The sequence below is a fragment of the Vidua macroura genome, chromosome 39 (assembly GCF_024509145.1).
Source record: "Vidua macroura isolate BioBank_ID:100142 chromosome 39, ASM2450914v1, whole genome shotgun sequence".
Lineage (NCBI taxonomy): Eukaryota > Metazoa > Chordata > Aves > Passeriformes > Viduidae > Vidua > Vidua macroura.
In genome coordinates, this window is record NC_071609.1 from 334,162 (window position 1) to 353,962 (window position 19,801).

Below are 19,801 nucleotides of genomic sequence, written 5' to 3' on the forward strand. Positions count from 1 at the left end.
TGGGGGGTATTTGGGACATTTTGGGGGGTCCTGGGGGACGTTTTTGGGGGTCCCTGGAACAATTTGGGGACATTTTGGGGGTCCCAGGGACATTTTGGGGACTTTTGGGGGGTTTTGGGGGATCTGGGGACATTTTGGGGGTCCCTGGGATATTTTTGGGGGTATTTGGGGACATTTTGGGGGTCCCTGGGATATTTTGGGGGGGGTTGGGGACGTTTCGGGGGTCCCAGGGGACGTTTGGGGGTCCTGGGATATTTTTGGGGAGGGGTCCTTGGGACTTTGGGGACATTTTGGGGGTCCCTGAAGAAAATTTTGGGGACTTTTGGGGGGTCCTGGTGACATTTTGGGGCTCCAGGGACATTTTGGGGACTTTTGGGGGTTTTGGGGGGATCTGGGGACATTTTGGGGGTCCCTGGGATATTTTTGGGGGGTCCCTGGGGACAATTTGGGGATTTGGGGACGTTTCAGGGGTCCCTGGGACGTTTGGGGGTCCTGGGATATTTTTGGGGGGGGGGGTCCTGGGGACATTTTGGGGGTCCCAGGGACATTTTGGGGACTTTTAGGGGGTTTTGGGGGGATCTGGGGACATTTTGGGGGTCCCTGGAATATTTTGGGGACTTTTGGGGGGATTTGGGGACTTTTTGGGGGGGATCTGGGGACATTTTGGGGTCCTGCGATATTTTGGGGAGGGGTCCTTGGGACTTTGGGGACATTTGGGGGACCTTTGGGGGTCCTGGGATATTTTTGGGGGGGGTCCTGGGGACATTTTGGGGGTCCCTGGGGACATTTTGGGGGTCCCAGGGACATTTTGAGGACTTTTAGGGGGTTTTGGGGGGATCTGGGGACATTTTGGGGGTCCCTGGGATATTTTGGGGAGGGGTCCTTGGGGACTTTGGGACATTTTGGGGATCCCTGGGGACATTTTGGGGACTTTTGGGGGGATCTGGGGACATTTTGGGGGTCCCTGGAACAATTTGGGGACATTTTGGGGGTCCCAGGGACATTTTGGGGACTTTTGGGGGGTCCCTGGGACCTTTGGGGGGGATTTGGGGACATTTTGGGGTCCTGGATATTTTGGGGAGGGGGTCCTTGGGGACTTTGGGGACATTCTGGGGATCCCTGGGACAATTTGGGGGATTTTGGGACATTTTGGGGATTTTGGGGTCCCCCCCCCGGGAAATTCCCATTCCAGAGAAATTCGGGATCAATTTAAAGAAAAACCCCCCAAAAATTCCCATTTTTTGGAATTCCCTTCAGTTTTTGGGGTGAAAAAAGAGAATTTTGGTTAAACCCAAAAATCAGGGATTGCTTCAAAACCCAAAATCCCAAAGAATTCCTGGATTTATTTTTTAGGGAATTCTACAGAAAAAAGAGGGATAAAAATCACAGTAGTGGAGCTCCCAAATTTTCCTGGAAAAGGGAAATTTGGAGGAAAAAAAATCGGGAATTTCTCCCAAAAATCCCCCCTTGGATTGGGATCATTCCTTAAAAATCCCAATCCAGCCCCAAATCCTCACCGGGAACGAGAAAAAGGAAATTAAAGGAAAAAATCCCAATTTTTTTGGGAAAAATCTTCCCTAAAATGGAGGAATTTTAGGAAAAAAACGAAGGAAATTTTCCCAAACTTCCAACTTTTTATTTTTCCCATTTTTTGGGGCTTTTTTTCTTCCGGAAACTGCCCCAAAATCCCAGCAGAGAATTCCTCAGGGATGGGAAAATTTGGGAATTTCTCCTCTTTTGTGGCTTCTTCATCCTGGAAAAAAAAAAAAAAAACAAACCACAAAAAATCAGGAATGGGAGGGAAAAAAAATTTAATTTTCATGAATTTCCCAGGAATTCTCCCAAAATCCTGGGGGAAAAATGGATAAATCCTCACCTTTTCCTGGAATTCTCAGGGGCTCTTCCACGTCTTTCTCTTCCTCCTTTTCCGGGATTTTTTCTGGAATTTTTTCCTCATTTTCCGGGTTTTTTTCCTCATTTCCCGGGATTTTTTCTGCATTTTTTTCCTCTTTTTCTGGGTTTTTTTCTGCATTTTTCCCCTCTTTTTCCAGGATTTTTTCTGGATTTTTTTCCTCTTTTCCCAGGATTTTTTCTGGAATTTTTCCCTCTTTTCCCAGGATTTTTTCTGGAATTTTTTCCTCATTTTCCAGGATTTTTCCCAGTTTTTTTTCTGGCGTTTTCCCCGGAATTTTCTCCTCCTCTTCCCCCTCCCCTCCCTCAGTTTCCTTTTGGGGGGAAATCCCGAATTCCTGGGCTTCTGCTGTGGGATTTTCCTGGGAATTTTCGGGAATTTCGGGATTTTCCGGCTCCTCCAGGAAGGGCGGCACCAGGAGGGGCCTGGGGGGCTCCAGGAATTCCTGGGATTTGGGGGAATCTCCGGGGATTTCCGCTTCTCCCGGGATTTTTCCCGGCGTTTCCGTGGATTTGGGGCTTTCCTGGGATTCTCCCGGCGGCTCCTCCGTGAAGGGATCTTCACCCTGGGAATGGGGGGAAAAATGGGAATTTTGGGGGAAAATGGAAAATTGGGGGGAAATGGGGGGAAAAGGGAAATTTGGGGGAAAACCAGGGAAAATTGGGGAAAAAAAAACATGGAAAATTGGGAAAAAAAACATGGAAAATTGGGGAAAAAAACATGGAAAATTGGGGGAAAAAAAAGGGAAAATTGGGGAAAAAAACATGGAAATTTGGGGAAAAAAACAGGGAAATTTGGGGGAAAAAAACATGGAAATCTGGGGAAAAAAACATGGAAATTTGGGGGAAAACCAGGGAAAATTGGGGAAAAAAAACATGGAAAATTGGGGGAAAAACCAGGGAAATTTGGGGGGAAAACCAGGGAAAATTGGGGAAAAAAACATGGAAATTTGGGGGAAAAAAACATGGAAATCTGGGGGAAAACCAGGGAAAATTGGGGGAAAAAAAACATGGAAAATTGGGGAATAAAACAGGGAAATTTGGGGAAAAACCAGGGAAATTGGGGAAAAAAACATGGAAAATTGGGGAGAAATGGAAAATTGGGGGGGGAATCCATTGAAAATGAGGGAAAATCATGGAAAATTGGGGAAAAAAACAGGGAAAATTGGGGGGAAAAACATGGAAATTTGGGGGAAAACCAGGGAAAATTGGGGAAAAAAAACAGGGAAAATTGGGGAGAAAACCTGGAAAAATCGGGGGAAAACAGTGGAAATTGGGGAAAAAACAGGGAAAATTAGGGGGGGAAATGGAAAATTGGGGGGGAATCCATTGAAAATGAGGGAAAATCATGGAAAATTGGGGAAAAAAACAGGGAAAATTGGGCAAAAAAACATGGAAATTTGGGGGAAAACCAGGGAAAATTGGGGAAAAAACAGGGAAAATTGGGGAAAAAACATGGAAATTTGGGGGAAAACCAGGGAAAATTGGGGAAAAAAACAGGGAAAATTGGGGAGAAATGGAAAATTGGGGGGAATCCATTGAAAATGAGGGAAAATCATGGAAAATTGGGATAAAATAATAGAAATTGGGGGAAAACAAGGGGAATTGGGAAAAAAAAGGGAAAATGGGGTGGAAAACCATGGAAGTTTGGGGAAAAACATGGAAAATTGGGGGGAAAAGCATGGAAATGTCAGGAAAAAAAAGGGAAATTTGGGAGAAAAAAAGGGAAATTAGGGGGAGAAAGGAAAAAGGGGGAAAACCATGGAAATTGGGGAAAAACAGGAAAATTGGGAAAAATCCATTGAAAAATGGGGAGAAAAACAGGGAAATTGGGGGGGAAAATGGAAAAATTGGGGAAAAACAGGGAAATTTGGGGGTGAAAGGGAAAAAGGGGGGAAAACCATGGAAAATTGGGGGAAAAAACAGGAAAATTGGGAAAAATCCATTGAACAATGGGGAGAAAAAACAGGGAAAATGGGGAGGAAAGCATGGAAATTTGGGGAAAAAACAGGGAAAATTGGGAAAAAACAGGGAAAATTGGGGGAAAACCAGGGAAAATTGAGGGGGAAACATTGAAAATGAGGGGAAATCATTGAAAATTGGGGAGAAAAACCTGGAAATTTCAGGAAAAAAGAACGGAAATTTGGGAGAAAAAGGAAAAAGGGGGGACAACCATGGAAATTGGGGGAAAAACAGGAAAATTGGGAAAAATCCATTGAAAAATGGGGAGAAAAACAGGGAAAATGGGGGGAAAAACAGGGAAAATTTGGGGAAAAACAGGGAAAATTGTGGAGAAATGGAAAAATTGAGGAAACCCAGGGAAAATTGGAGAGGAAATCCATTGAAATTTGGGGAGAAAAACAGGGAAAATTGGGGAAAAAAACATGGAAATTTCAGGAAAAACAGGGAAATTTGGGGGGAAAAGGAAAAAGGGGGGAAAATCATGGAAAATTGCGGAAAAAACAGGAAAATTGGGAAAAATCCATTGAAAAATGGGGAGAAAAACAGGGAAAATGGGGGGAAACCATGGAAATTTGGGGAAAAACAGGGAAAATTGTGGAGAAATGGAAAAATTGGGGAAACCCAGGGAAAATTGGAGGGAAATCCATTGAAAATTGGGGAGAAAAACATGGAAATTGGGGAAAAAAACCATGGAAATTTCAGGAAAAAACAGGGAAATTTGGGGGGAAAAGGGAAAAAGGGGGGAAAATCATGGAAAATTGGGGAAAAAACAGGAAAATTGGGAAAAATCCATTGAAAAATGGGGAGAAAAACAGGGAAAATGGGGGGGAAACATGGAAATTTGGGGAGAAAAACAGGAAAAATGGGGAAAAAACATGGAAAATTGGGGAAAACCAGGGAAAATTGGGGGGGAAACATTGAAAATGAGGGGAAATCATTGAAAATTGGGGAAAAAACCTGGAAATTTCAGGAAAAAAACCGGAAATTTGGGAGAAAAAGGAAAAAGGGGGGAAAAAACATGGAAATTGGGGGAAAAAACAGGAAAATTAAGGAAAATCCATTGAAAAATGGGGAGGAAAAACAGGGAAAATGGGGGGGGAAACCAGGGAAAATTTGGGGAAAAAACGGAAAATTGTGGAGAAATGGAAAAATTGGGGGAAACCCAGGGAAATTGGAGGGGAAATCCATTGAAAATTGGGGAGAAAAACACGGAAAATTGGGGGAGGAAAATGGAAAAATTGGGGAAAAACGGGGAAATTTGGGGGGGGAAAGGGAAAAAGGGGGAAAAACCATGGAAAATTGGGGAAAAAAATAGGAAAATTGGGAAAAATCCATTGGAAAATGGGGAGAAAAACAGGATAATTGGGGGAAAGCCATGGAAATTTGGGGAGAAAAACAGGAAAAATGGGGAAAAACCAGGGAAATTTGGGGAAAAAACAGGGAAAATTGTGGAGAAATGGAAAAAATTGAGGAAACCCAGGGAAAATTGGAGGGGAAATCCATTGAAAATTGGGGAAAAAACAGGAAAATTGGGGGGAAAATGGAAAAATTGGGGAAAAACGGGGAAATGGGGGGGGGGAAGGGAAAAAATGGGGGAATTGTCCCAAAATTTCTGGGAATTGTCTCAAAATCTCTGGAATTCGTCCTGAAATCTCCAGGAATTGTCCCAAAATCCCCGGCTTCCCTCGGGAATCTCTTCCCGCCTTCTTCTGGAGCAGTCGGAATTCCAAGGATTCCCCGATCCAGCGGGATTTGGGGGATTTTTGGGGAATTTTTGGGGTTTTTTTGGGAATTCTCGGGGTTGGCGGCTCCAGGCATTACCAGGACTCCTGAGCTGGGCCCCCTCCCGATGGGAATGACTGGGATACTGGGAATGACTGGGATAACTGGGAATGACTGCTCTGGGATACTGGGAATGACTGGGATAACTGGGAATGACTGGGATTAACTGGGAATGACTGCTCTGGGATACTGGGAATGACTGCTCTGGGATACTGGGAATGACTGGTCTGGAATGACTGGGATACTGGGAATGACTGCTCTGGGATACAGGGAATGACTGGGATAACTGGGAATGATCCCATCCCAAACTGGGATCATGGGAATTACTGGTCTGGGATAGTGGGAACTACTGGGATAATGGGAACAATCCCATCCCAAACTGGGATAATGGGAATAACTGGGATAGTGGGAATTACTGGTCTGGGATACTGGGAATGATCCCAATCCCAAACTGGGATAATGGGAACGATCCCAAACTGGGATAATGGGAATGATCCCAATCCCAAACTGGGATAATGGGAACGATCCCAAACTGGGATAACGGGAATGATCCCAAACTGGGATAACGGGAATGATCCCAAACTGGGATAATGGGAACGATCCCAAACTGGGATAATGGGAACGATCCCAAACTGGGATAATGGGAATGATCCCATCCCAAACTGGGATAACGGGAACGATCCCAAACTGGGATAATGGGAATGATCCCAAACTGGGATAACGGGAACGATCCCAAACTGGGATAACGGGAACGATCCCAAACTGGGATAACGGGAACGATCCCATCCCAAACTGGGATAATGGGAACGATCCCAAACTGGGATAACGGGAACGATCCCATCCCAAACTGGGATAATGGGAACGATCCCATCCCAAACTGGGATAACGGGAACGATCCCAAACTGGGATAACGGGAACGATCCCATCCCACGCAGCCGATTCCAGGCTCAACATCCCTGCTTTTCCTGGGATCCCAAATCCCTTTTCCTGGGATCCAAATCCGTTTTCCTGGGATCCCAATCCCTTTTCCTGGGATCCAAATCCCTTTTCCTGGGATCCCAATCCCTTTTCCTGGGATCCCAAATCCCTTTTCCTGGGATCCAAGGCTCTGCTTTTCCCGGGATCCAACGTCTCTTCTTGAGATCCGGAAGTCCCCTTTTCCCGGGATCCGTGTCCCTTTTTTTGGGATCCACCATCCCTCTTCTTGGGCTCCAAATCCCGTTTCTCCTGGGCTCCAAATCCCGTTTCTCCTGGGATCCAAATCCCATTTCCTTGGACTCACAAGTCCCTTTTCCCAGGATCCAAAGTCCTTTTTTTTGGGATCCCAATCCCATTTTTCCCAGGACCCGAGGTCCATCTTGCCAGGATCCAAAATCCTTTTTCCTTGGACTCCACAGTCCCATTTTTTGGGATCCAAATCCCTTCTTTTCCCGGGATCCCGTGTCCCTTTTTTTGGGATCCACCATCCCTCTTCTTGGGATCCAAATCCCGTTTCTCCCAGGACTCAACGTCCTTCCTCGGGATCCACGTTCTCTCTTCCCGGGATCCCAATCCCGTTTTTTGGGATCCCAATCCCATTTTTCCCAGGACCTGAGGTCCGTCTTCCCAGGATCCAAAATCCTTTTTCCTTGGACTCCAAAGTCCTTTTTTTGGGATCCAAATCCCATTTCCCCGGGATCCGACATACCTCCTCTTCCCGGGATCCAGCGTCCTTTTTTTGGGATCCACAATCTCTCTTCTTGGCATCCAAGGTCCCTCCTTTTCCCGGGATCCAAATCCCATTTTTCCTGGGACCCGAGGTGTCTCCCCGGGATCCCAAATCCCTTTTTTTTGGCATCCAAAATCCCTTTTTTTGGGATCCAAAATCCCTTCTTTCCTGGGATCCAAAATCCCTTTTTTTGGGATCCAAAATCCCTTTTTTTGGCATCCAAAATCCCTTTTTTTGGCATCCAAAATCCCTTTTTTTGGCATCCAAAATCCCTTTTTTTGGCATCCAAAATCCCTTTTTTTTGGCATCCAAAATCCCTTTTTTTGGGATCCAAACTTCTTTCTTTGGGATCCAAAATCCCTTCTTTTCCCGGGACTCCAGGTCCCTTTCTCCCAGGATCCAAATCCCGTTTTTTTGGGATCCCAATCCCGTTTTTTGGGATCCCAATCCCATTTTTTGGGATCCCAATCCCATTTTTTGGGATCCAAATCCCATTTTTTTGGGATCCCAATCCCGTTTTTTTGGGATCCCAATCCCGTTTTTTGGGATCCCAATCCCGTTTTTCCCAGGACCCAAGGTCCGTCTTCCCAGGATCCAAAGTCCTTGTTTCCTTGGACTCCAAAATCCCTTTTTTTTGGGACTCAAAGTCCTTTTTTCCCGGGATCCAGCGTCCCTTTTCCCAGGATTTCAGGTCACTTTTCCCGGGATCCAAAGTCCTTTTTTTGGGATCCCAAATCCCATTTTTCCCAGGACCTGAGGTCCGTCTTCCCAGGATCCAAAATCCTTCTTCCTTGGACTCCAAAATCCCATTTTTTGGGATCCAAATCCCTTTTCCCAGGATCCAAAGTCCTTTTTTTGGGATCCAAATCCCATTTTTCGGGATCCAAATCCCTCTTCTTGGACTCAAAGTCCTTTTTTTCCCGGGATCCAGCGTCCCTTTTCCCAGGATTTCGGGTCACTTTTCCTGGGATCCAAAATCCCTTTTTTTTGGGATCCAAAGTCCCTCTTCTTGGGATCCAAAATCCCATTTTCCCCAGGATCCAACGTCCTTTTTTTGGGATCGAAATCCCATTTTCCCCAGGACTCCAGGTCCATCTTCCCGGGATCCAAAGTCCCTTTCCTTGGGATCCCAATCCCATTTTTTGGGATCCAAATCCGTTTTTCCCGGGACTCCAGGTCCGTCTTCCCAGGATCCAAAATCCTTCTTCTTGGACTCCAAAATCCCTTTTTTTTGGGATCCAAATCCCATTTTTCCCAGGATCCAAGTCCTTTTTTTTGGGATCCAAATCCCATTTTCCCAGGATCCAAAGTCCTTTTTTTTGGGATCCAAATCCCATTTTCCCAGGATCCAAAGTCCTTTTTTTTGGGATGCAAATCCCGTTTTTCCCTGGACTCCAGGTCCATCTTCCCGGGATGCAAAGTTCTTTTTCCTTGGACTCCAAAGTCCGTTTTTTTTTGGGATCCCAATCCCATTTTTTGGGATCCCAATCCCATTTTTCCCAGGACCCAAGGTCCGTTTTCCCAGCATCCAAAATCCCTTTTCCTTGGACTCCAAAATCCCTTTTTTTTGGGATGCAAAATCCCTTTTTTCCCGGGATCCAGCGTCCCTTTTCCCAGGATTTCGGGTCACTTTTCCTGGGATCCAAAGTCCCTTTTTTTGGGATCTAAAATCCCATTTTTCGGGATCCAAAGTCCCGTTTTTCGGGATCTAAATTCCCTCCTTTTCCCAGGACTCCAGGTCCGTCTTCCCAGGATCCAAATTCCCGTTTTCTGGGATGCAAATTCCCGTTTTTCGGGATCCTAATTCCCATTTTTCGGGATCCAAATTCCCGTTTTTTGGGATGCAAATTCCCATTTTTCGGGATCCAAATTCCCATTTCTTGGGATGCAAATTCCCGTTTTTCGGGATCCAAATTCCCGTTTTTCGGGATCCAAATTCCCGTTTTTCGGGATGCAAATTCCCGTTTTCTGGGATGCAAATTCCCATTTTTTGGGATGCAAATCCCATTTTTTGGGATGCAAATTCCCGTTTTCTGGGATGCAAATTCCCATTTTTCGGGATCCAAATTCCCGTTTTTCGGGATCCAAATTCCCATTTCTTGGGATGCAAATTCCCATTTTTCAGGATCCAAATTCCCGTTTTTCGGGATGCAATTCCCATTTTTCGGGATCCAAATTCCCGTTTTCTGGGATGCAAATCCCATTTTTTGGGATGCAAATTCCCGTTTTTTGGGATGCAAATTCCCATTTTTTGGGATGCAAATCCCATTTTTCGGGATGCAAATTCCCGTTTTTTGGGATGCAAATTCCCGTTTTTCCCAGGACCCAGCAGGCAGAGGCACCGTTTTTCCCACTTTTTTCCCTTTTTTTTTCCCAGCTTTTCCCATTTTTCCAAGTTTTCCCAGCCTGGCTCCAGCCCAAACTTCCGGGACCGGGGAGGAAATTTTGGGATCTTGGAGCTTCTCCCGCCGGAATTCCCGGGAATCCTCCGGAGGCGCCTCCGTTCCTGCTCCTCTGCCCCGGCTGCGGATCCTGCCCGGAAAATTCCGGAAAATCCCGGAATTCCCGGCCCAGCCCCCAATTCCGGCGTTCCCAAGGGGAAAAATTGGGATTTGGGGGGGATTTCGGGGGGGTTCGGATTCCTGGGATTGGGATTTGGGGTGGGAATTCCCACCTGGATGGGGCTGGAGCCGCCCCAAAATTCCCCAGATTCTCCAAATTCCCAAAATTCCCCAAATTCCCAAGAATTTCTCAACAGCTGCCACGGCTCCAGGGGGGGATTTTGGGGAAAATTCCAGGATTTGAGGGATTTTTGCTTTAATGCCAAAGGGGATGAGGGGAAAAATTGGGAAAAAATTCCCAAAAAAAACCCCAGGAATGCAAAAAGCACCGGAAAAAAACAGAAAAAAACCAAAAATGAGACAAAAACGCAGCAAAAAAAAAGGGGAAATTCCAGAATTTGCTGGAATTTTTTGGGAATTCAGCTCTGAAGATGCCGGAATCCCAAAGAGGTGAAAAAAAATTGGGAAAAAATTCCCAAAATCTGCCAAAACCACGGGAAAAAGCAGAAAAAACTCAAAAATGGGATAAAAAAAACACCTAAAAAAAGAGGGAAACTGCGGATTTTTGGGGATTTTTTTTTTGGATTTGGGGGATTTTTTGGGGGGAATTTTTGGGGGATTTTTGGGAATATTTGGGGATTTTTTTTTTAAATTTTTGGGGGGATTTTTGGTGGTTTTGTGGGATTTTTTGGGAATTTTTGGGGGATTTTATGGGGGATTTTGGGGAACTCTTTGGGGGATTTTTTGGGAATTTTTTTTTTTGTTTTTGGGATTTTTTGGGGCAATTTTTGGTGTGTTGGGGAGATTTTTGGGGAATTTTTGGGGGATTTTTGGGAATTAGTTTGGGATATTTGAGGGATTTTTATGGGGATTTTTGGGGGGAATTTTTGATGATTTTCTGAGATTTTTTGGGAATTTTGGGGGGAATTTTTTGGGGTTTTTTAGGGGGAATTTTTGAGGGAATTGTTGGTGTTTTTGTGGGATTTTTGGGGGGAATTTTTGGTGTTTTTGTGGGATTTTTTTTTTGAATTTTTGGTGTTTTTGTGGGATATTTTTGGGGATTTTTTGGGATTTTTTGGGGGGAATTTCTGGTGTTTTGGGGTTTTTTTTTTTTTAATTTCTGGTGTTTTTGTGGGAATTTTTGGGGTTTTTGTGGGATTTTTTTTTAAATTTTTGGTGTTTCTGTGGGATGTTTTTGGGGATTTTTGGGGGGATTTTGTGGGAGTTTTTGGTGTTTCTGTGGGGAATTTTTGGGGGGATTTTGTGGGAATTTTTGGTGTTTCTGTGGGAGTTTCTGGTGTTTCTGTGGGGATTTTTGGGATGTTTTTGTGGGATGTTTTTGGGGATTTTTGGGGGGGATTTTTTGGGGGATTTTGTGGGAGTTCCTGGTGTTTCTGTGGGGATTTTTTTGGGATTTTTTTTTTTTGGATTTCTGGTGTTTCTGTGCGGATTTTGTGGGAATTCGTGGTGTTTCTGTGGGGATTTTTTGGGAATTCCTGGTGTTTCTGTGGGGATTTTTGGGGGACTTTGTGGGAGTTTTTGGTGTTTCTGTGGGGATTTTTTGGGGATTTTTTTTTTTTTGAATTCCTGGTGTTTCTGTGGGGATTCTGTGGGAATTCCTGCTGTTTCTGTGGGGATTTTTTTTTTTGGAATTCCTGCTGTTTGTGTGGGGATTTTGGGGTGTCTGGGATGTTCCGGGCGGGCCCGGGTACCTGCAGGTATCGCTCCAGCATCCGCACGATGTGTTTGTTGTTCAGGACGCTCTTGGCCACGTGCAGGCTCGTCTTCTTGAACTGCTCGGCCGCCAGCTGGGAAAGGGGAAACCCCGGAATTCCGGGAATTCTGCGCGGGGTTCGGGGGGGAAATCCCGGAATTCCGGGAATTCTGCGCGGGTTCGGGGGGGAAATCCCGGAATTCCGGGAATTCTGCAGGAGTTCGGGGGGAAAATCCCGGAATTCTGGGAACTCTGTGCAAGTTCAAGGGGAAAATCCCGGAATTCCAGGAATTCTGCAGGAGTTTGGGGGGAAAATCCCGGAATTCCGGGAATTCTGCAGGGGTTTGGGGGGGGAAATCCCAGAATTCCAGGAATTCTGCGCGGGTTCGGGGGGAAAATCCCGGAATTCCGGGAATTCTGCAGGGGCTCGGGGGGGGAAAATCCCAGAATTCCGCAGGGGTTTGGGGGGGAAAATCCCGGAATTCTGGGAATTCTGCAGGAGTTCGGGGGGGAAATCCCAGAATTCCGGGAATTCTGCAGGGGTTTGGGGGGGGAAATCCCAGAATTCCGGGAATTCTGCAGGGGTTTCGGGGGGAAATCCCGGAATTCTGCAGGGGTTTGGGGGGGGAAATCCCGGAATTCTGGGAATTCTGCAGGAGTTCGGGGGAAAATCCCGGAATTCCGGGAATTCTGCGCGGGGTTCGGGGGAAAATCCCGGAATTCCGGGAATTCCGCAGGGGTTTGGGGGGAAATCCCGGAATTCCGGGAATTCTGCGTGGGTTCGGGGGGGAAATCCCGGAATTCCGCAGGGGTTTGGGGGGGAAAATCCCGGAATTCCAGGAATTCTGCAGGAGTTCGGGGGGAAAATCCCGGAATTCCAGGAATTTCAGATGGGTTCGGGGGGGAAATGGGGAAAATCCCAGAATTCCGGGAATTCTGCAGCGATCTGGGGGGAAAATCCTGGAATTCCAGGAATTCCGGAAATTCTGCAGGGATTTGGGGGAAATCTGGGATGAATCCAGAACAAAAGTGGGATAAATCTGGGATGAATCCGGGTTAAACCCGGACTAAACCCAGGCGTTCTCACCCTGCGGCTGCGGTTGTGCTAAACCTGGGATAAACGGGATAAACCTGGGATAAACCCGGGATAAACCCGGGATAAATGGGGATAAACCTGGGATAAACCCGGGATAAATGGGGATAAACCTGGGATAAACCCGGGATAAACGGGGATAAACCTGGGATAAACCCGGGATAAATGGGGATAAACCTGGGATAAACCTGGGATAAACCCGGGATAAACGGGGATAAACCTCGGATAAACCCGGGATAAATGGGGATAAACGGGGATAAATGGGGATAAATGGGGACAAACCCGTGCTAACCCCGTGCGTTGCTCACCCTGCGGCTGCGGTTGTGCTAAACCCAGGATAAACGGGGATAAATGGGGACAAACCCGGGATAAACGGGGATAAACCCGGGACAATCCCGTGCTAACCCGCGCAGTGCTCACCCTGCGGCTGCGGTTGTGCTAAACCCGGGATAAACAGGGATAAACCCGGGATAAATCCGTGCTATCCCGCGCGCTGCTCACCCTGCGGCTGCGGTTGTGCTAAACCCAGGATAAACTGGGATAAACCCGGGATAAACGGGGACAAACCCAGGATAACCAGGGATAAACCCGGGATAACCCGCAGTGCTCACCCTGCGGCTGCGGTTGTGCTAAACCCAGGATAAACAGGGATAAACCCGGGATAAACAGGGATAAACCCAGGATAGACGGGGACAAACCCAGGATAAACGGGGATAAACCCAGGACAAACCCGTGCTATCCCGTGCATTGCTCACCCTGCGGCTGCGGTTGTGCTAAACCCGGGATAAACAGGATAAACCCGGGATAAACGGGGATAAACCCGGGATAACCCGCGCGCTGCTCACCCTGCGGCTGCGGTTGTGCTAAACCCAGGATAAACGGGGATAAACCCAGGATAAACAGGGATAAATCCATGCTAACCCCGCGCGCTGCTCACCCTGCGGCTGCGGTTGTGCTAAACCCGGGATAAACGGGGACAAACCCGGGACAAACCCGTGCTAACCCTGTGCAGTGCTCACCCTGCGGCTGCGGTTGTGCTAAACCCCGGGATAAACGGGGACAAACCCGGGATAAACGGGGACAAACCCGGGACAAACCTGTGCTAACCCCGCGCGCTGCTCACCCTGCGGCTGCGGTTGTGCTAAACCCAGGATAAACGGGGATAAATCAGGATAAACAGGGATAAACCCGGGATAAACCCGGGACAAACCCGTGCTAACCCCGCGCGCTGCTCACCCTGCGGCTGCGGTTGTGCTAAACCCAGGATAACCAGGGACAAACCCGGGATAAACAGGGACAAACCCAGGATAACCAGGGACAAACCCAGGATAAACAGGGACAAACCCAGGACAAACCCGTGCTAACCCCGCGCGCTGCTCACCCTGCGGCTGCGGTTGTGCTAAACCCGGGATAAACGGGGACAAACCCGGGATAAACGGGGACAAACCCGTGCTAACCCCGCGCGCTGCTCACCCTGCGGCTGCGGTTGTGCTAAACCCGGGATAAACAGGGATAAACCCAGGATAAACAGGGATAAACCCGGGATAAACAGGGACAAACCCGTGCTAACCCGCGGTGCTCACCCTGCGGCTGCGGTTGTGCTAAACCCGGGATAACCAGGGACAAACCGGGATAAACAGGGATAAACCCGGGATAAACGGGGACAAACCCGGGATAAACAGGGACAAACCCGTGCTATCCCGCGCGCTGCTCACCCTGCGGCTGCGGTTGTGCTAAACCCGGGATAAACAGGGACAAACCCGGGATAAACAGGGATAAACCTGGGATAAACCCGTGCTAACCCCGCGCGGTGCTCACCCTGCGGCTGCGGTTGTGCTAAACCCGGGATAAACGGGGACAAACCCGGGATAAACAGGGATAAACCCGGGATAAACGGGGATAAACCCGGGATAAACAGGGACAAACCCAGGACAAACCTGTGCTAACCCCGCGCGCTGCTCACCCTGCGGCTGCGGTTGTGCTAAACCCGGGATAAACGGGGATAAACAGGGACAAACCCAGGACAAACCCGTGCTAATCCCGCGCGCTGCTCACCCTGCGGCTGCGGTTGTGCTCGGCCGAGCGCAGGTGCCTCTGCAGGAGGTGGCCCTGGGCCGGGGATCAGCATGTCGCAGGCCAGGCAGTGCGCGGCCTCGATGCGCTTGAAGAAATGCTCCTGCCCGATCCCTGCGCCCCGCGGCAAACGCGCTCAGCCCGGAGCGGCAGCGGGAGCGGGGAGCGGGATCGGGATTGGGATAGCACCAAACGCGCTCAGCCCGGAGCGGGAGCGGGAGCGGGATCGGGATTGGGGATTGGGATTGGGATTGGGGATTGGGATAGCACCAAACGCGCTCAGCCCAGAGCGGGAGCGGGAGCGGGATCGGGATCGGGATTGGGATTGGGATAGCACCAAACGCGCTCAGCCCAGAGCGGGAGCGGGATTGGGATTTGGGGTTGGGATTGGGATTGGGGGTTGGGATTGGGATTGGGATAGCACCAAACGCACTCAGCCGGGAGCGGGAGCGGGATCGGGATCGGGATTGGGATTGGGGATTGGGATTGGGATAGCACCAAACGCGCTCAGCCGGGAGCGGGAGCGGGATCAGGATTGGGGATTGGGATTGGGGATTGGGATTGGGATTGGGGGTTGGGGATTGGGGATTGGGATTGGGGATTGGGATTGGGATAGCACCAAACGGGATTGGGATTGGGATTGGGGATTGGGATTGGGATTGGGGATTGGGATTGGGGGTTGGGATTGGGGGTTGGGATTGGGATAGCACCAAACGCGCTCAGCCCGGAGCGGGAGCGGGATCGGGATTGGGATTGGGATTGGGATAGCACAAAACGCGCTCAGCCCGGAGCGGGAGCGGGATCAGGATTGGGATTGGGATCGGGATTGGGATTGGGATAGCACCAAACGCGCTCAGCCGGGGAGCGGGAGCGGGAGCGGATTGGGATTGGGATTGGGGATTGGGGATTGGGGATTGGGATTGGGATGGCCACAAACGGCCTCAGCGCCCGGCCGGCAGCGGGGATTGGGGATTGGGGATTGGGATTGGGATTGGGGATTGGGATTGGGATTGGGGATTGGGATGGCCACAAACGGCCTCAGCACCCGGCCGGGAGCGGGGTCAGGATTGGGGATCAGGATTTGGGATTGGCATTTGGGATCAGGGATTGGGGTTTGGGATTGGGATGGCCAAAAACACCCTCAGCACCCCAGGCTGGGAACGGGATCGGGGTCGGGATTGGGGATTTGGGGTCGGGATTTGGGGTTTGGGATTGGGATGGCCACAAACGGCCTCAGTTCCCGGCCGGGAGCGGGATCGGGGTCGGGATTTGGGAGCAGGGCTTGGGATCAGGATCAGGGATTTGGGATTTGGGAGCAGGGCTCGGGATTGGGGTCGGGATTTGGGATTGGGATCAGGGATTTGGGAGCACGGCTTGGGCTCGGGGATCAGGATTTGGGAGCAGGGCTTGGGGTCGGGGTCAGGATTTGGGATTTGGGACTGGGGATTTGGGATTGGGGATTTGGGATCTGGGATTTTGGGATTTGGGATCCGGATTTGGGATTTGGGGTCTGGGATTTGGGATTTTGGGATTTGGGATCAGGATTTGGGATCTGGGATTTTGGGCATGGAATTTGGGATCTGGGATTCAGGATTTGAGATTTGTGATCGGGATTTGAGGTTTGGGATCGGGATCTGGGCTCATGATTTGGGATTTGGGATCTGGCCCCACCCTTGAAGGGATCCGGCCTGGCTTTGTTCCCGTCCTTCTCCGACAGCTCCTGGCGCCGCCGCTCGATTTTCCGGTTCCGGTTCACGATGTACTCCTGGAAAAGGGGAACGGGAAAGTGGGAATGGAACCGGGAATTCTGGGAATGGAACCGGGAACGGAACCGGGAATGGAACCAGGAATGAAAGTGGGAATGGAACCGGGAATGGAACCGGGAATTCTGGGAATGGAAGCGGGAATGGAACCGGGAATGGAACCGGGAATGAAACCGGGAATTCTGGGAATGGAACTGGGAATGGAACCGGGAATGGAACCGGGAACGGAACTGGGAATGGAACCGGGAATGGAACTGGGAATGAAAGTGGGAATGGAACCGGGAATGGAACTGGGAATGGAACCGGGAATGGAACTGGGAATGGAACCGGGAATGGAACCGGGAATGAAAGTGGGAATTCTGGGAATGGAACCGGGAATGAAAGTGGGAATGGAACTGGGAATGGAACTGGGAATGGAACCGGGAACGGAACCGGGAATGGAACCAGGAATGGAACCGGGAACCGGGAATGGAACTGGGAATGGAACCGGGAATTCTGGAATGGAACCGGGAATGGAACCGGGAACGGAAACCGGGAATGAAAGTGGGAATGGAACCGGGAATTCTGGGAATGGAACCGGGAATGAAACTGGGAACGGAACCGGGAACCGGGAATGGAACTGGGAATGGAACCAGAAAAAAAATCCAAATAAAATCGCGAAAAATACAAAAAAATCACAAAAAATTCAAAAAAAATTCCAATTTTTGCCTGAAATCACCCCAAAAAAATCCCAAAAAAAGGGGCTCGGCTCCCAGCCCGGAATTCCCGGAATTCCCGGTTTTTTTTGGGGCAGACCTGCAGGAACTGGACGGTCCTGTCGGGCAGTTTGGTGCCGATGTAGCGCAGCGTGTCCCGGTGGAATTTGCTCTCCAGGTGCCTCTGGATCTCCTCCTCGTCCAGGCTCCGGAATTTGCACACGGAGCAGGCGAACTGGATCCTGGAATTCCCCAAAAATCCCCCCCAAAATTCCCAGAAATTCCAAAAAAAATCCCCCCAAAATTCCCAGAAATTCCCCAAAAAAATCTCCAAAAAATTCCCAGAAAATCCAAAAAAATCCCCAAAACTTTCCCAGAAATTCCAAAAAAATCCCCCAAACATTCCCAGAAATTCCAAAAAAAATCCCCCAAACATTCCCAGAAAATCCCAAAAAATCCCCCCCAAAATTCCCAGAAATTCCAAAAAAAAAATCTCCAAAAAATTCCCAGAAAATCCAAAAAAAATCCCCCAAACATTCCCAGAAATTCCCAAAAATCCCCCAAACATTCCCAGAAATTCCAAAAAAAATCCCCAAAACTTTCCCAGAAAATCCAAAAAAATCCCCAAAACTTTCCCAGAAATTCCAAAAAAATCCCCAAAAATTCCCAGCAATTCCCCAAAAATCCTCCAAAACTTTCCCAGAAATTCAAAAAAAATCCCCCAAACATTCCCAGAAATTCCCCAAAAATCCCCCAAACATTCCCAGAAAATCAAAAAAATCCCCAAAAATTCCCAGAAATTCCCCAAAAATTCCCAGAAAATCCAAAAAAATCCCCAAAAATTCCCAGAAAATCCAAAAAAATCCCCAAAACATTCCCAGAAAATCCAAAAAAAATCCCCCCAAAATTCCCAGAAATTCCCAAAAAAAATCTCCAAAAAATTCCCAGAAAATCCAAAAAAAATCCCCCAAACATTCCCAGAAATTCCAAAAAAAATCCCCAAAACTTTCCCAGAAAATCCCAAAAAATCCCCAAAAAATTTCCAGAAAAAAAAATCGCCCAAAAAGTACCAGAAAATAAAAAAAAAATTCCCAGAAAAAAAAAAAATCCCCAAAAAATTCCCAGAAAATCCCACAGAGTTCCCAGAAAATCCAAAAAAATTCCCCAAAAATCCCCCAAAAAATCTCCCCAAAATCCAAAAAAATAATCCTAAAAAACTGCCCAGAAAATTCCCAGAAAATTCCCAAAATTCCCAGAAAATTCCCCCCAAATTCCCCAAAATTCTACCAAAAAATCCCCCAAAATTCCAAAAAAAAAAAGCAATCTCCAAAATCCCCCAAAAATCCCCCCAAAATTCCCTGAAAATTCCCAAAATCCCCAGAGAAATTATCCAAAATTAAAAAAAAAAATAAAAATCCCCATAATCCCCAAAAAATTCCCAAAAATTCCCAGAAAATTCCCCAAAATTAAAAAAAAAAAATCTCCAAAATCCCCCAAAAATTCCTCAAAATCCCTCCAAAATTCCCCAAAAAATTACAAAAAATTCCCAAAAAATTCCCAGAAATTTCACAAAATCCCCAAAAAACTCCTCAAAATTCCCAAATTTCCCAGAAATCCCAAAAAAATCCTCAAAATTCCCAGAAAATTAAAAAAAATTCCCCAAAATTCCCAGAAAATTAAAAAAAATTCCCCAAAATTCCCAGAAAATTCCCGGAAATTCCCAGAAAATTTAAAAAAAATTCCCCAAAATTCCCAGAAAATTCCAAAAAATTCCTCAAAAATTCCCCCAAAATTCCCAGAAATTCCCAGAAAATTCCCCAAAATTCCCAGAAAATTCCCTCAAAAATTCGCAAAAAAATTCCCCAAAAATCCCTCAAAAATTCCCCCAAAATTCCCAGAAAATTCCCAGAAAATTCCCGGAAATTCCCAGAAAATTCCCCAAAATTCCCAGAAAATTCCCAGAAAATTCCCTCAAAAATTCGCAAAAAATTCCCCGAAAATCCCTCAAAATTCCCAGAAAATTCCCTCAAAAATTCCCCCAAAATTCCCAGAAAATTCCCTCAAAATTCCCAGAAAATTCCCTCAAAAATTCCCCCAAAATTCCCAGAAAATTCCCTCAAAATTCCCAGAAAATTCCCTCAAAAATTCCCCAAAAATTCCTCAAAACTCCTAGAAAATCCCTCAAAAATTCCCCCAAAATTCCCAGAAAATTCCCCTCAAAAATTCCCCAAAAATCCCCGAAAATCCCTCAAAATTCCCAGAAAATTCCCTCAAAAATTCCCCAAAAATCCCCGAAAATCCCTCAAAATTCCCAGAAAATTCCCTCAAAAATTCCCCAAAAATCCCCCAAAAATTCCTCAAAATCCCCGAAAAATTCCCCAAATTCCCCAAATCCCGGGGCTGGCACCTGTCCATGGCCCTGTCCCTCATCCGGTCCCTCCTCCGCTGCTTCTCCCGTTTCTTCCTCGCCTCCTCGTCCTCCTCCGAGGATCCTGCGGGAAATCCGGGAATTCTGAGCCCCAAAAAAAAAAAAAAACCA

At 47.6% G+C, this 19,801-nt stretch overlaps 1 protein-coding gene across 1 annotated transcript; it reads right to left on the reverse strand.

Annotated features, from left to right (window-relative positions):
* Positions 1-1,963: 1,963 nt before the first annotated feature.
* On the reverse strand, positions 1,964-19,777 carry AKAP8 (A-kinase anchoring protein 8). Its single transcript, XM_054002326.1, has 6 exons — positions 19,670-19,777; positions 17,363-17,504; positions 16,476-16,569; positions 14,787-14,918; positions 11,637-11,732; positions 1,964-2,477 (listed from the first exon to the last, which is right to left on the reverse strand). Exons 1-6 carry the CDS (start codon positions 19,690-19,692, stop codon positions 2,473-2,475), a joined length of 492 nt encoding a protein of 163 aa, XP_053858301.1. The 5' UTR covers positions 19,693-19,777; the 3' UTR covers positions 1,964-2,472.
* Positions 19,778-19,801: the final 24 nt, after the last annotated feature.

Bases quoted from the DNA above. Each gene is read 5' to 3' on its own strand.
- AKAP8 (XM_054002326.1), bottom strand. From the start codon at position 19,692: ATGAGGGACAGGGCCATGGACAG. The intron at 17,505-19,669 runs GTGCCAGCCCCG...GGGGAATTCCAG, and splicing joins AGGGACAGGGCCATGGACAG to GATCCAGTTCGCCTGCTCCG. The intron at 16,570-17,362 runs GTCTGCCCCAAA...CCCCTTTTCCAG, and splicing joins GGACCGTCCAGTTCCTGCAG to GAGTACATCGTGAACCGGAA.